Below are 18014 nucleotides of genomic sequence, written 5' to 3' on the forward strand. Positions count from 1 at the left end.
AAACGTAAAAGCATAATAACCGCAAGTCAGAAAAGTGGTGAATGAATTTCGTTGCTTCAAATAATATTACTCTCTCTTATGAATTTGTTAAGTGTAACAAATCTCAGTCCCATTTTAATTTTCCACTATCTGTGAATCTATTCCTCCAATGCCTGGCCACAGATATAGGAAATAAATTGTCATTTTTTTTCCTTTTTCCTTTATTGTTGATGCTTTTTTGGTTCGGTTTGTTTTAAGTATTAAATATAAATTATTTTTAAACAGAGCTTAGAAAACTTTCATTTCAGTGTGAGAACTGAAACTTGTACAAAACAATTAGATGTTTAAAAGTATTTTATAATACCAGAAGGGTTACTTGATTTTATTATCATACAAGCTTTATCATTCCACTTCATCAGTTGGAGTACATATGTATGGTGCAGGGTGGTAAAAATAGGTAGGATTGTTTTAAAAAACATAGGAATAAAATGCTATTGATAATGGCAATAAATAAGTAGTGCTATGAGTTAATCTGCCAAAAAATAAAAGAATCTTTTGTTCCCTCAGACCTAGCATCTTCTTTACTACATATGATTTATAGGCCTGAGTAGATTTATATAAACACAGTTCTTTATATCACATTTATAATTTGGAGGAAGGGATCCTTGAAGCACATATTTAATTTAGGGTTATGTAAAGCTTTCAGAGAGGTGCTTTGTGAAATGAAATCCCCCTCATAATATTAAGGCTGTCATGTCCTCTAGAAAGCACAGCACAATTGCTTTATAGCTTTTCCAGATGCCTTTACCTATAGGCAATACTTTCCCCTCAAACCATGGGTCATGCCTAAATATGCATTCAGCTGGGATATGACAAAGCTGTTTTTATGGTATATGTGTCTACCAACAAGGATTCTTAATCTTGCATCACATATTTTCAATTCTAACCTGGAGAACAAACATGATCTCAAGGAAAAATAGCCTCTACATTGGCAATTCAGATGGCTTTTTAAATATTACACAGGTCAATCTCTTATCATGGTTAACCTGTCTAGTGTTCATACTGCTTACTTTTCTAGTAAAACTAATACCACAATGCCATTCCATTTGTCTTATTTTAACTATCTTCAAGAAGAAACTGTGATAAAGTGATTTATCTTTCTGTTCAGATCAGAAGTTTTTGCTTTCTTTATTACATTCTGGAAAAAAGTTCTGTGTGTCCACTAAGTGTTGACAGTGACTTAATGGCATGTAATCATCAATTGATATTTAATAAACAGAACATAAATTTAAAAAAGAAAAAAAATTCCGAAGGAAAAAATAAAAATATTGTAATTACAAGACAAATTGCATTCATATTAGATGGATAACAACATTCCTTATACTGTATATAATATACATACATTATACATTAGATGCTTATTTTGAAACAGGAAGTCTTGGAATCTTGGTATCTGATTTTTGAAGGTCTAACAGTTTATAATTGATTTAAATTTGAAAATAAAAGTTTCACTGTGACTAGTTCCACTCAATATTAGTGGTATAATAATAGTGATAAAACATACCGTATTTTCCAGCGTATAAGACGACTTTCTAAACCCTGAAAATCTTCTCAAAAGTCGGGGGTTGTCTTATACGCCCAGTCGTCTTATACGCCGGAAAATACGGATATTCTATTTTATTCCTTTACACATGTGGTTTGGCATATTACTCATCAAGTTTTCTCTCCCCCCCTCTCGCTCAAACTCTATATTTTAACTTGAAAAGTTGGGGGTCGTCTTATACGCCCAGTCGTCTTATACGCCGGAAAATACGGTATTTTTGTACAAGAAAACTCAATCTGCTCTTTCATGTACAGAATTAATACTATTTCTGGTAGGAAATGTTAAGAATTTTGGTATTTTATTTGTATCCATTTATTAGAAATCTTGGTGATACAGAGATTTAAAAAAGGATAAAACAATTCTTTAAAAAGCAAAAGTGAAGAATTGGATACCTTTCTTCCAAAGACCTGATGCATCTGATTAATTGAAAAATAGGTAGAGTAAACAAAAAGAATTTTGAAATAAGTACTCTTATTTTAGAGCTATTAAACAATGGTTACATTTGTGGTTTTGACTTACCAGCTTTCTGTTGATTCATTTTCACACCCAGAAACGTGACAGTCAAGCTTATTGGACTATGAAGAGGGTAGTAAAAGGGTGGCAAAAGAACAAGAATCAGTTATAATTCTGTGCAAATATATTTAGTGGATAGATCAAATCTGGACATATTTCACTTACATGAACTACATTTCAGCAAATAATGGATACTTGAAAAAAAAGATTCAATATATATTATTACCTCAGATTATATATACTGATTAGTTTAATTTGTATATACCCAAAGTGAATAAAACTTTATTACGCTGATGCAATTTTTAACTAAGTTAGACTTTAAAAGTAATCTGTTTGACAATAATAACAACAACAACAACTTTATTGTCACTTTGAATGTACACCAATCGGCATACATCAGAATGAAATTTTGTTGCATACAGCTCTCAAAGGGTCACCACCTCCAATATATACTCTTTGTTCATGGCCAGCTCAAGTTTCAGAATGTCCATTTTAGTCTCTAGGGAGCGAATGATGGCAAATAGGACAGATAGAAATGGAGCTCCATGTGGATTAGCACGACAACCTCGGCTCCTTTCCTTTTTCTGATCCTGTCTCTTCCACCTTTTCCTTAAAGGGTCCTCACTCCTTTTCGCTCCTGGAGCACGCTGCCACCGCCACCAACTTCTCCAAAAGCCTCTCTCTCTTCCTCTGGGCCTGCTGACAGCCTCACCCAGTTCCTTTGCTCCATAAGCCCCGGGACCTCTCCTCCTCTGCCTCCTTTGGAAACAGCCCTGATTTGCAATAGAATCCATCGCTGGGCCAGCAGTCAGATCTTGCTGCCAGCAGAACAATTTCAGACAGCGCAAACGACTTTTAACGATCTCACCAACAGTTCCGAAACAGCCAAAAAATTGCCATACCAGCAAAGATTGTCAGTCATACGTTACCTTAGTCCCACCATGTTGCTTAAACACATTAAAACCTTCCTGATCATGTGGCCTATATCCCTCCAAAAACTTTTCACCTTTGAGAGCCAATACAGCTGCAACCGATCCAGGCGCTGCCATCTTAGAATAAAAACTAAAATAAATAATTAAATACAAATCTAAAATCTTCTACAATTCAGCTTGCTATTACTACAATATATTTATTAAAAACATGCTTTTAAAAAAAATCATGATTAACTTGTTATGATAGCAAATTATTGAGAAAAAAAGTACTGGAAAAGTATTAATTATCATATATCAGGGGTTCTCAACCAGGGGTGCGAGACGATATTCCAGGGGGTGCAAAAACTTGGGCTTTCAAAATTATAGTGTATATGCATAATTTGTTGCTGTTATTTCAAACTTTTGTAAGGGGTGTGAGAATATATCAGAAGAGTTCTAGGAGTGTGGGGCATAGAAAAGGTTGGGAGCCGCTGTCATATATCATGTATTAATAGTATAGCATAATATTTTGGACAAGGAGATCTAGAATTTGAGGAATGGTATTCTGATTCTTTATCTCAAGATAAAATTAGTAAAATAATTATGCAATTCTATATAAAAACTGCATTATTTATGTACTAAAACTATTTATGACTCTAAAATTGAAACTTGATAATAGGACAAAGGATTTGGGTATACTTCAGTACACTACTATAAGAATACATTTGTATAAAAATTTTCCCTGGTATTTATGGGTGAAATAATTATAATAATTTATGAGCTGGCATGTGTAACAAGTATCTCTGTCCAATTTTGCAGTAACACTAAGCAATTGATTCTGTCTCAAGTGTGCAGTAGCAATGTACTCATGCATAGAGCTTAATCAATTCATCCAAGTAGTTAAATATCATGGACGCCACAATTAAATAGCTACCTTAATACTAACAATGTTGATTGAATTACTTCTAAGAAAACAAGAATCATAAATAAATTTGAAATCCTGAATTGATGACTTACCATAGCATACAGATTTTGTCAGGGATCCAAGATAGAATTCAGCAAAAGCTTCCCAGACAGTCTACTCAACAAAACTAGATAGGAATCTTTATTTCATACCAACATGAAGCCAATATAAACAGTTGATTTTCTCTATCATCATTAGCATATAGTCTTTTCTTATCCTAACTACAGCTTAAATCTGGTGCTTCTTTGTCCTGTCCTCCTCATAGTTTACGGATTTTTTTCCTTGGACTTTTCAGTTTTGAAACTGTTGGTTATTTAGATAACTGACATTTCTGCCTTAAGAAACTTAGACCCCATTCCCCATTTAAACTCTCAGTTATTTAGCCTCTATTAAATCTCATTCAGGTTTGATGTATTAAGAACTGGTTCTGTTAAGCTTTTTTCAGTTTGAGAAATATTGATTCATGAAGGTAGATTATGATTATGCAAGAAATAATCACATTTGTCTAAATATGTAGAATAAATTTTATGAGTGGTTTTTGATAAATGATGCAGTGCTATATGCCACTGCATAAATTATGAAATGCCCCAGCATTTGAAGAAACTATTTAAATTGTTAAAATACCAGTAACCACATAGCACAGGGGTGTCAAACTGCCGGCCCGCGGGCTGGTTTCGTCATACTGAAGCCGCGCCCACCCCATTGCCGGCAATGCAAAAAGAGCCGCGATATGTCGCAACACGTCTTGTGACGTGGCGAGTTTGACACCCGTGACTTAGCACATGAGTCAGATTTTAACTATAATTGTTGAATATTGGGGGTTCTTAGAATAGTGGGGGGGGGACATTAATACTCCACATTCTGTATTTAATTGTAATTAATGTAATTAAAATACATAGAACCACATCTTTGCTTAAAAACCTGATTATTTGAAATTGAGGTTTTTCCTACTAAAATCAGACAAATTTGAAGCTGACTCTGCTTTGTTTTCTGTTGTGTTGAATTTATTTTCATTTTGGACAGATTGTATGAAAGTTAAAATTGAATTTCAGTATAGATGGTGCTAGAAATTGAACTTCCTTTAGTTCAGCAAAAGGGATACTTTTAGAGTTTTATTATAAGTAAAATTTAACATTTCCTTAGATTTATAACTAAGGGAAAAATATAGGAGTGAAAAGCAGCAGTTGATAGGTTATATCCATAAAATATTATTTGATCAAAATTGCTCTCAAATTTAGTGATGCACATATTTTATTCACTATATTTTTAGCATCAAAATGAGTTTAACCTATGACTTTTCTTTTTAAGGTTTCTGGATTCAAAACATAAAAACCATTACAAGATATACAATCTGTAAGTATGCTTTTTGTATGTAGCTTCTATATATATACTGGCCTTAAATGTATTAAAATGCCTCAAAGCAGCAGCCCCCAACTTTTGGGTGCCAGGGACCAGTTCCGAGAAGGGCACTTTTTCCATGGACCAGGGGTGCGATTTCGGGCACTGCCTGATCACTTGCACCAGCTTTTCACTTCCGCAGCCTGTTTTTTTAATAGGAAACCTATTTGTAATCCTTTTTTAAATCAAAAAGTATAGTTGAGCAAATCAGGAAAAGAAGCAATGATACGTTACCTAACTTGTTTAGTTTTAGCAAGTGAATGACTTCATAATGAGTAAAAAGAAAATTAAAGCATTAATAAGTTATGATACTTTATTCTGTAAAGTAATTGAGAGTTTGGAGTTTATTAGGAAAAACAGGTATAAAATATTTTTAGTATTGATTTTCTTAGTGTAATTTTTAAAAAAGATTCAATATATTCATATTAAAATCTAGGTTTGATGTTTAATAAGAATAAGGCCATTATTTTACCTGCTTCCCTACTCAGCTCAGTGTTATTTAAGCAGGAGTTGCTTTTATTTGTTTGTAGAAGAGAGTTATTAGGGAAAGAATATATATTTACCAGAGTCTCAAATTTGCCTAGGAACTTTATAACTGAACAGTGATATAAACTCACATTTTATTTGAGTTTTTCATCTTTCCTATAATCATATTTTTTCTATTATTTTCAGATTTATGTGCACTATAATTTTATTACTTTGTGTAGAAATTTATTAGGATTTAGGTGTACGTTGATTATCATATTAATGCCACAAATAAGAGAAAGAATTCTGTATATAGCTGTTATGTTTTCAAATGTACAGGTACTCCTCTTTTTCTGACTGTAATTGGGACTAACAAATCCATCATTAGGTAATGTAGTCATTAAGTGAAACTTCAAGCGACTACATCTTACTTAATGATGTCAGTTCCAGCTGCATTTAATTGTGTGATTAAACAAATCCCCTACAGTCATCAGGTGACCACAACTTAAGACTTCCTGTCAGCTTCCCCAATGACTGCTTGTCAGAAATTGACTGAAGGTTATAAATGGTGATCATGTGACTGGGATGCTATGATCCTTGTAAATGTGCATCAGTTGCCAAGCCCCTGTCACTTGACTGCAGGGACGCTGCAATGGCTGCAAGTTTGAGGACTGATCATAAATCTGTTTTTTCAGTCCTGTTGTAATTTTGAATGGTTTGCTGAAACCTATATTTATCTATAAGGCATGAAAAACATTCAATAAGTAGTGCTTCACTCTTTTCTTTATGGTTGTTGTATTACATTGTAGAAAGAAATTTGTACTATATATAATAAGTTTGTCCCCCTACTAAATGATAAAATAATGCTTCATGCAATTTTAACTTTCTTTCAGATGTGCTGAAAGACATTATGACACTGCCAAATTTAACTGCAGAGGTATGTTTGTTTTGTATTTTTCATAAGTTAAGAAACAAGAGAGCAAGCAGAGCCTTGAATAGTAATTCCATTTCAGATCTGAAGTGTTAGTGTTAATATTAGTAACGTCAGTTTTCCTTTTATTTTCATCCCCTTTATTATTTGGGGGGGGGGCTCTTCACAAACATTTCATGACCTAATGACTTCCAAGCACACCAAATATCTCCTAGAATTTCATGCAAGAGTTCAATCTCAAGAATTTCATTTTTAGTCCCCTGTATTTCTATCCCCAACTCTTAAATACTTCCAAAGCATACAATTTAGAAAGACTAAAAATTAGCCCTGCCCTTTCAACAGCCCTTTAGAAGTTTGGGATGTTGAGTTATGTTCCCCAATTCCTCAGAAATTGCTTATTCTTAAAAGGTAATTACACAGCCTGATAGTTATCCAGCTGCTGCTTAGCTCAGCTATCTCCGAATAGATGTATATTTATATATTTGTCCATATTTTGAACTTATTTAGAGGTTAATGTTATGTGGGATATATATTTTGTGGCTCTTTGTAAGTTTTAGTTAGTAAATTAGGACTAATATTTTCTTCATAGCCAGAATTTGCACTTTATTTTAATTTGATCTCTGAGGGCAACAAGAAGTTCAGCTAAGGAAGTGATGATATCTCCAGAGTGTACCCTATCAGCTTTTTTGTAAGAGAGGAATTGAAACAATTTCTTCGAAACAATAGTAAAATTCAACTCATTGGAGAAAAAACAGGTATTGGAGAGAAAACAGATATCTTAGATCCCTAAGAAGTTTGTTTTTGAAAGAGAAACCCCTACCAACCCCCCCCCCCCAACTCTCTGGCTCAGATTTTATCACTCATAGTTTAAAACAGATAAAATAAGTAAATAACTTCAATATGTAGTCTGGGAATACTCTTAAAGTCACATAGTGGGCATTCAGGAGTTAATGCACGGATTATAAATTGTGTATCCCAGCATACAGTAAGCAAGGAATTTATTTGTTAATGCATCAGCTTTTGTAGCTGTGTGACCATGTTACTTCTCTTTGACATAGTAGGTTTTCCATCTTATGATTAAAAACATCAATATGCTACTTGCTGGGCTGTATAACCTATAGGATTTTATTATTTTGGGATTATTTTATTTTTTAAAAAAGGGGAAACACTATATTTATAGCCTGCAGAAGGTTTTGTGACTCTTGCAATTCATAGCAGAACATCTCCAGACATTTAATCCCTGTGGCATATTGAAAATAAACATTTTAGAGGCCTCTCCTACGATTTGTGCCCACTGACTCAGTAAAATTCATGACAGACTGATGTTACAGAGAGAGCAAGGTATAAAATAATGATGAGGGGATAGTTATTTTGTAAATGATTGCTCTGCTTTGTTCACACACATTGAGATAGCTATTTTCTGAAAGTGGTCACAACATTTCTCAAAATTTTAAAGACCTTAAAAGATAGGGGCCCTTAATTCTGTGCCTTATTGGGAATGGGCTTATATTTAACAGTAAAGGGCAGCAGCAGCAAATAGGCTGCTTGTAAAAACATGTAAAATATGCATACTTTTAAACTGGAAATCACTGTTTAAAGAAAGAAAGAGTTCATATATGAGAACTATAAAGAATATTGTTTTGCATGTTGTGCTTAATGGTTAATTCTACAGAATTTAAGAGTAGCTGCCCTTCTCAAAAATTTACAGCTGAAGGGAGGAAGGTTAGAGCAAGTATGAGACCTGTGTGTGCAGCCTTTTCTGTACCCAGATTGAGCCCTTCACATGTTCAATCATTTGCCTGAATGAGATCTTCATTTTTTCATGATCTGGATATCATGAAGGCTTACAATCTCTGTTTAAGAGTGTCTATCGTACTACAACTTCTCAATAATGATCTCATCAAAAGGATTTTTTTCCTACATTGCCTTAGTCACTGAGAAATGTAACTATAATAACTCCTTCCCAATCATTATCAAGAAAGAATTAAGGGGCTGTTAACACTGCAATGCAGATAAATTGCCAGGGTGAGAAGAATCTATCCTGTAAGAATTGCCAATATGCAAGAATGGATATAGCTTTGTAGAAAGTTCAGCAGTCTTCTTCTGGAACTTCTTAAGGAACTTTTGATACGCAGTGATATGTAGGCTGAAGTTACTCAGCAGGCTATTTTCTTACATTTGGTGGTAAAATATTTTTTGTTGCTGACCAACTTGGTAGCTTTTGGTTTGTCTGAATATATCTCACTGATTTCACACCTTGCAACAAAATTTCGTACTAAGGAAATAAGGTAATTGTCTTATCTCAGTTTCATTACATTTATTTTACCACCCACGAACTTGATTCAATGTGATTCATAAACTATACCTTAATGCTATGTAATTCATTCTTCCCCACTCATTCCCTAGCTGAGAGAGATTCCATTTTCTGTTAAATTCAGTTGCATTTGAATCTTGACCACTGATTAATTTCACATATAGTTGATTGAGACAAAGAATAAAAACTCTTCCATTTGTCTTGCTGGTGCTAAATACAAAAGTTGACAGAGGGAGTTAATAAGCTTAAATATGTGTCATATGATACCCAATCAAATTTTACTTCTATTTCTGTGCATATATAAACCAAAGCCATGGGTTTATATTTGTGTTTGTTGGTTTGGTTTTTTGGGGGGCTTTAAAAAAAAACAAAAAAAAAAACCTAAATGGTCAGATAGATTTAGACTGAATTGTGAACAGTTTTCCGTATCTCTAGATTTTTTCATGGGAGTTTCTTGGAGGAAATGGAGAGCGATAAAGATTTTGAGTTGTGAAGCCCGTGTTATTAAAATAATCTGTACATGGCAATCTCTAATAGAGTTAGACTTAGAAACACTCAGATTTTTTTTATTCAAGGAATTATGCAACAGATTTTTTTGGCAAGCAATATTAGCTTCAATTTAATGATACCATTTTTTATTTTATAGTTGCACAGTACCCTTTTGAAGACCACAACCCACCACAGCTAGAGCTCATCAAACCTTTTTGTGAAGATCTTGATCGATGGCTTAGTGAAGATGGCAATCATGTTGCAGCAATCCACTGTAAAGCTGGAAAGGGACGAACTGGTGTAATGATTTGTGCTTATTTGTTACATCGAGGAAGGTTTCAGAAAGCACAAGAAGCCCTAGATTTTTATGGGGAAGTAAGGACCAGAGATAAAAAGGTAAGAAACTTGCTTTTTCCATATTTATCTTCTTTTCTGTTCTGAGTCTTGATTCTTGGATTTCATGATTTTTTGTCCTTACTGTATTATGGATGGTGAATGTACAATTAAAAATATTGCAATGTTATTTAATTTCTTTTCACTTACATGATCAGAAACATCTGCCTTTAGGAAAAACTGTATTTGTATTTCTTTGCAATGCAAAAGTAAAATTCATTTAAGATTTCAGATATTCTCCATAGTGTACTTTGCTCCACTTTTTTTGATTTGAGATCTGGTTATACTAAGCATTCAGTCATATTTGAGAAATAGATTTCTTTCCTGTTTCCACTGTCCAGTTTCATATGAGAGTATCATTATTTTTTTACTAAATATACAGCAACTAGAGGCAGTTAGCTGAATTTAGCTGATCTAAAAAAGTTAAAAAATCAGATCTGTTAAGACTTGGATGGGAAACTGCCAGAAAATCCCAAGGCCACAAACTAGGCTGGGAAATTTGAAAAAAAAAAAGAAGAAGAATGGAAGAAACATCCTTGTTTTATTGCCAAGAAAAGATTATTATATCAGCATAGTCATTAGAAGGTGAGGTCAGTCTGAGGGACCCTTTACCTTGTTAAGAAAATTACTTATTTCCCTTTGATCCATGTCAGAAATATATTTATTAAAAGAGGAAATACACATAATGAAAGCTTCACATAGGACTATCTTACTGATGCAGCTGTTAAAAGCACAGCTATGTTTCATTTGGGAAGGAAGCAGTATTAATGTGTCTGCTTCCTGCTTATATGTTAATAAAGCATCAGTTGCTTAGTTGATTCATTGTATGTATTTCAGTTAATTGATCTATTTAACCCTGCATAAGTAAAAGAAAATTTTGAAAAAGGCCACCAGTTTTAGGCAAACCATGCAAATATTACAGAACATACATTAGTTCATAATAATGAGGACAAGCATCTGCTTTCCAAATACTTTAGAAAGTGTGTTCCTTCAAAAAAATCTGTTGCTTAGTTTAATTGAACAATTTTTACTAAAGCAAAAGGATTTTAATAGATTAAAAGTTGAAAAATTCAACTTTTAGTTTTGAAACGGAAAGTTTTAATTTTAAAATTAAGTAACCATCATTTCTAAACTCTGCTCTTTCAAAATATGTTCAATTGACATATTTTAGACAACGTTGCAAATTGCATTTTCCTATTTAATAAATTGGGTGGATGAAAGGAAGCATAGCAGAGTTAGATTTTACATACGCCTTCAGAAAGAAGTATATTTTCAGCTGACAAAAGTTGTCCAGTTTGGTGATTTATTAAGTTGTATCTATTGAACAGACCTTCCTGTTTCTATTAAAAATTATTGTAAGAAAAATATGCTTACAGATCAGTATCCTGGTGAAAAGAGTAGTGTTTATTCTTATTAATGATATTTAACTCTTAAATATAAAATGTACATTATAAAATACCAGATAATTAAAAATATATATCAAATAGTTCTTGAGTCAGAGATACTGGCTAAATCTAAGTTAAATGTATTTTGCATTTAATCAAAAAATTTCCTTAAATTCAGGAAGTACATTTTCTTTCTATAGAGCTTTGCAATTAGCTGTAGTAATGTAACTTTCCCAAAGTTAGCACCAAATTGTAATTTTAATGTGAGTGAAGGCATAGGATATGTAATCATTTTAACTGATTAATGAAAATTTATTTGACGATGGTACCGCCTTTTGAAATAAAGTTGCTAGCATGCCATTTGAAGATCAAATATTGCTCTCAGCGTAAATGGTTTGCACATACTGATTAAGATGCTCAGGTTACTAAGGTAGTAAATAATGTAGTTCACTTTGTAAGATGTTTCCTACTTGGATTAAATTGTATCACATTTGAACTCATGGAAAAAAGTGATATTTCTAACAAAGTGATTCCATATTCCAAACATTTTTTCTCATGCTATAAGAGACTAGGATATTCACAAAATCAGATTTTTTTTCACAAATGTTATGTGTCCAAGCAGTAATAAAGTATGCAGTGTATAAAAGCCATACAAATATACAGTATATAAAACATAAAATATATAAAACATATTTAGGAAAACCTGGGCTTTAATAAAATGAAATTTGTGGAATTTATTTTCTCACACCTTATGCAATGTAAGAATTTTATTCTCTAATATGTAAAAGTGAAATGGTGATAGTACTATAATCTCAATAGTTTGTGAGTATGAATTGAAGACCTTTTGAAGTAACCAGAAAATATTTAGTTTTAGTTTTCAAAAACTTTTTAGTTTTTTGACCAATCAAAATTTATTTACTGTCTAAGACCAAACACAAGAAAAAGACTAGTAATGAAGTATAATAGCCATAAAAATGAAGTTTTAAAATAGCGTGAAAATCTTAAAGCAATTAACACTAATAATTAATAACATAAAGGAGGAATTCATAGCTTCTACTAGCTATAGCTATTGATCAGAATTTTACAAACATCATAGAGGTTTTTGAAGAATAGTCACTTAGGAGAAGGCAATGGACTCTTGGTTACAATTGCAATAGGAGCTATAAACAATTGGAAGTGTTAATCTTGATTGTCAGTTGATGTATTATGAACATTTTACTAACGTATGGAACAGATTCCACTCGTCCGAACAGAAGCAAGTTTAGCTTTTGTTTAGGGGTCTTATATAGCAACCAGTTGTTACTCTAAATAGGTAATGCAATTTCCACCAAAGTATATAATGTCCTATATGCAACATGTGAAATGTTAAATAAATCTCTCGAGACAGTATGAAGAAGACTGAATTGGATTTTGGGGCGTTGTTTCTAGACTTGGACTGATAAATAGCATTATTAGTCTAAGAAGAAGGCAATCTATTTTTTTAGTGGGTAATTTCTTCCAGAGTCATTCTCATGAAATGGAATCAAAGGCTACCCTCAACTCTATAAAGGTTACATAAAAGGCACTTTTGGGGTGACTGTAATATTTCTCAGTTAAGTGATGTAATATGGTATACCGGTAGTCCTCAACTTATGACCACAGTTGAGCCCAAAATTTATGTTGTTAAGTGAGAAATTTGTTAAGTGAGGTTTGCCCCATTTTAAGACTTTTCTCATCATAACACTTAAATATGAGCCTTGGTAAGGCCACACTTGGAATACTGCATCCAGTTTTGGTCACCACGATGTAAAAAAGATGTTGAGACTCTAGAAAGAGTACAGAGAAGAGCAACAAAGATGATTAGGGGACTGGAGGCTAAAGCATATAAGGAACGGCTGCTGGAATTGGGTATGTCTAGTTTAACGGAGAGAAGGACGAGGGGGGACATGATAACAGTGTTCCAGTATCTCAGGGTCTGCCACAAAGAAGAGGGAGTGAAGCTATTTTCCAAAGTGCCTGAAGGCAGAACAAGAAGCAACGGGTGGAAACTAACCAAGGAAAGAAGCAACCTAGAACTAAGGAGAAACCTCCTGACAGTTAGAACAATTAACCAGTGTAACAACCTGCCTCCAGAAGCGGTGAATGCTCCAACACTGGAAGTTTTTAAGAAGAGACTGGACAGCCATTTGTCTGAAATGGTATAGGGTTTCCTGCCTGAGCAGGGGGTTGGAGTAAATCAGGGCTTTTCAACCTTTTTACCGATTGTACCACTTTTAGGATATGGCAATATTCGAGTACCACCTAGCAAGGTGTCAAAAACTTGATGACCCAAAAAAAAAACTGTTCAGAGTTGCAATTGCACTGAAATGACTTATGATCATTTTTCACACTTATGACCATTGCAGCATGCCCAGCGTCCTGTGATTTATATTTGGATGCTTGGCAACTGATTCATATTTATAATGGTCACAGTGTTCCAGGGTCATGTGATCCCCTTCTGCAACCTTTTGACAAGCAAAGTCAATGGCAGAGCTGCTGGTGGCCAAGTGCTAAGGTGGGACTTCCTTCCCTCCCTCCCTTCCCTGCCTCCCTTTTTCTCATTCCCATCTCCTGAAGGAAGAATTTGAAAAAAAACCCTATATTTTCCCTCTTCCATATATTGATCAAACAAGGAAAGGCCTCCAGAGACAGAAAAGACAAGCTGCTAAGTGAACTAGCTTAAAAAGGCACATTCCCCTTTAAGAATTAGCTACTGGCTAGAAAGGAAAGTAAGGAGCGCAGCTGGCACTTAAGGAAGAAAAAAAAATGTAAGTACTGGCTGCCAGCTAAGGCAACCTCCCCAAATGGCTCCATTCATAAGTAAAGGAATGCTACAGGCAAAATCCATTCAGGAGAAAAATACTTCAAAATCCCTTGCAGCAAAACTTAAAGCTAACAACAGCAGAGCAATAGAAGCTAACAGGAGACATCAGCCATCAGCCAAATAGAAATTGCCAAACACTCCTTAAGAACACAAAGCCCTCATTGCACAAATCCCAGAACTTCAAAGTCACAAAAGCACATAAGAATCCTTCCACTCTCCATCTCCTTCCCTCCTCATGCCTCACCTCCAGCCATTGCTGCCTTTTTTCATTCCTCTTGGAGGGTGACCCCTCCCCCGCTGCATTTCTTGCCTGTGTGCTGCTGCCAACACAGGTGGCTGCCACAGCAGTTGTAGATCGGCTCATGGCCAGCCTGCTTGATCTCCTCTCCTCTCCCCCTCCCCCTCCCCCTCCTTCCCCTTCGGTGCAGCTGACTCTGCCTCCTCCCAAGGCTGCTGCTTTTTTTCTCTCTCCCTCTCCTGCCCAAACTGCCTCCTTTTATAGGCTCTCCTGTCTCCGCCCCCCTCCTCCTTTTTCATGGGGGAGGATGAGCCAGAAGTGAGCCTGGGGCCTTTGCAGCTCCAGAGGACTCTCTCACTGTAAGTCCTTGCCTGTGCTGGCTCTTTCCCTCCCCCACTACACTTGGCTAGGCAGGGCTGCGTACCACCTGCCACTCATTAATGTACCACAAGTGGCACATGTACCACCGGTTGAAAAGCCCTAGACTAGATGACCTCCAAGGTCCCTTCCAACTTCTATTATTATTATTATTATTATTATTATTATTATTATTATTATTATTATTATTATTATTATTATTATTATTATTATTATTATTATATTTGTTAAGTGAATGATTGCAGTTCTTAAAGTGGTAACACAGTTAAGTGAATCTGCTTTCCCCATTGACTCTGCTTGTCAAAAGTGGCAAAAAGGGATCACATGATTCCAGGACATTGCAACTGTTGTAAATGTGAGTCAGTTGTCAAGGTCCTAAATGTAACTCAAGTGACCATGGGGATGCTGTAATGGTCATAAGTGTGAAAATGGTCATAAGTCACTTTTTCAGTGCTGTTGTAACTTTGAATGATCACTAAATGAACTGTTGTAAGTTGAGGACTACCTGTACCTGTACCTCTCTTAGGAGGAGAGCCTTCTCTGCGGCTGCCCCCACTTTGTGGAACATTCTGCTCTTGGCCTTCCAAAAAGAGGTCAAAAACTTGGCTCTCTGTCCTTGCATGGGGGGGCACAGAGAACCATGCAATTGTGGGATTGACTAGTCTCTTGAGAGTCCTCCTGTCTGTAATACTCCAATGTTAAAGGGTTTTTTTCTCCTTTTGATGTTTAATTGTCATTCTATAATTTAAAATTTTTAACCTTAATTTAATTTTTAAATTTGATGTTAATTTTTATACATTTTTATTTATCAATTGTATTATACACTGCCCAGAGCCCCTCTTTGAGGGAGATGGGTGGTTTAGTGTGCATGCGCGCGTGCGCGCGCAGAGAGAGAGAGAGAGGCAGGCAGACAGATAGACAGACAAACCATCTTGTTCTGGTTTCAGATCTGAACACTCTGCTCTACCATTGGCATGGCAGGGATTTTGGAGTATAGGGTGGTGTACGGTGAGTGGGACAGCCCACTGCATGTTTCGGGGCTGCCTGCTGCCCCTCAAAATAAGGTGCAGAGCAACCAAGAGGACAGAGATGGAGATGGGGTGGAGAGAGTTAGAGGCAGTCCCTTAACCTTATTGAGGCTAGGGGCTGAGAGGGACCAAGCCAGAATGGGTTGGGTTGGGTTGTGTACTTGCTTAACAACTTGCAGTTCTTGATTTGCGATAGCAACCAGGACTGACAGGATTTTTAATGTTAAGCAATATAGTCATGTGATGTCTGATTTTACGACTGCATTGCTTTGTGATGGAAAATCCGGTCCCACTTGTGGTTGAAGACTACCTGTATTCAAGGGCAGCTCTGTACTGTATATTGCAGTAGTCCAAACCTTAAGTGATAAAAGGCATGAGTGACTATGAGAAGAATCTAGGCCAGTGGTGGAGAACCTATGGCACGGGTGCCAGAGGCGGCACTCAGAGCCCTCTCTGTGGGCACGCGCGCCGTCGCCCCAGTCCTAAGCCTTCAGTTGGGTTTTATAAAACCTTTTTGCTTTAGGCCTCTGCTGCCGTGTGCAAAAAAAAAAGGTTCAATCAGTCAATTTCAACTTCTCGTGGGAAAAAAAAGATCTTGCAAAGTTGGAATTGATTGATTGAACTTTTTAGTCCCACCCAGTCTGCCATTACCACCGCAGCCACGCCCACCCAATTGGCCACACCCACCCGGCACCCAACGATGCATAAGTGGGTTTTGGGTTGCACTTTGGGCACTCGGTCTCTAAAAGGTTCGCCATCACTGATCTAGGCCTAATAACACAAGCATAGTTTTGCCCTTAATCTCCTAGTCTTCCCCATTCAAATATTTTGACTGTCTCCTGTGATAATACCAGCCATACCCCAATATAGTTCTCAAAGGTAGAGAGTAACATGTGGTTCTCAGCTGCAGTACGTTTGCACTTTGTTGCACTACATGATAGTTCTGAAACTACTTCAGAATTATTCCAGAGTAATTACCCTTTCTCTTTTGAAGAAATGATGCTTACATGTATAGAGGGCAAATCATAAAGGCTTAAAAAATGCATTCAGAACTTCAAACAATTTAAAAAAAACCTGACAGTTCTAAAATAACTAAACACAAGATGAACACAACTACGTAAGATATGTGGTAGTTTGTGCTGAATATTCTTCAGCTATTATTATCATTTATAGGGGCCATGGTTAGCTATACTGTTAGGTATTGCAACTTAATGGCTACCAGTCTGTGGTTTGGTTGTTTGAAAAATGAATGCAGCTATTCATTTTTAAAATAAAATGTACAATTGTAGAGGCTCTGAGTGCCGCCTCTGGCACGCGTGCCATAGGTTCGCCACCACTGGCCTAGGATAATTGCAATAGACTGCTTCCATCTCTTCTCCAGTCAATTTCTGACAAGAAATCACACACCCACCATATGTAAATAAAAATGCCATTTCATTCACTGGCAAATAAAAATGTCTGCTGGATGCCTGTTTGTATAGCATAATTGGTATAACGGTAACTATAGATTCCATGCTGTTGACCCCAGATCTGCTTGACAGAACAAAATGTAACTTTTTTTGTTTTTCCATTTTTTTGCCATCATGGTGGTCTGGAATTTTTTTTTTTAAACAATGTCCTTTCCTGTTTTGGTGGTGATTTGCTGCTTTTGTTACTTGAATATTTTATGGCGGTCTCTGGATTACCTATGGTTTAGTGGAGCAGCTGGGTGACATTGAGTATAGGAGTAAGTAAGTGTGAAATTGAGTATTGAGCAGAAAGTCATATTGGAGATTGTGGAGGTTGGAAGATTCGCAAGGGATGATTCTGAAAGTGGTTGGAAATTGGAGAAGATATTGAGACAAACTGGAAGGAGCTCAGTGGAGACTTTGAAAAGCAGAGTTTGTATGGAGGAAAGAAAAGGGAATCACGTGTTGTGAAGGAAACAAGAATAGAAAGCTGAAGTTTTGGAACATTAGATAAAGCATTGGGGAAGAGGTCTAGATAACGCTTCTTTGCAGGAGGGTGTCTTTCCTGCGGCCCTTAAGGAGGCCGTTGTGAGGCCCCTCCTCAAGAAGCCTTCCCTGGACCCAGATGAGTTGGCCAGTTATCGCCCAGTCTCCAACCTTCGCTTTGCGGCGAAGGTTGTTGAGAGTGTGGTTGCACGGCAATTCCCTCGGCACCTGGATGAATCAGTCTATCTG

At 35.9% G+C, this 18014-nt stretch overlaps 1 protein-coding gene across 1 annotated transcript in view; it reads left to right on the forward strand.

The window, feature by feature from the left end:
• PTEN (phosphatase and tensin homolog) overlaps window positions 1–18014 on the forward strand; it is an 84519-nt gene that overhangs the window by 18049 nt on the left and 48456 nt on the right. Inside the window, exons 3-5 of the mRNA XM_015813264.2 lie at window positions 5279–5323; window positions 6727–6770; window positions 9725–9963. Coding sequence (XP_015668750.1) covers window positions 5279–5323; window positions 6727–6770; window positions 9725–9963 — 328 coding nt within the window. The remainder of the gene's footprint in view (window positions 1–5278; window positions 5324–6726; window positions 6771–9724; window positions 9964–18014) is intronic.

Source organism: Protobothrops mucrosquamatus, unplaced genomic scaffold, assembly GCF_001527695.2.
Source record: "Protobothrops mucrosquamatus isolate PMUCROS unplaced genomic scaffold, P.Mucros_1.0 scaffold149, whole genome shotgun sequence".
In the NCBI taxonomy this organism is placed as follows: domain Eukaryota; kingdom Metazoa; phylum Chordata; class Lepidosauria; order Squamata; family Viperidae; genus Protobothrops; species Protobothrops mucrosquamatus.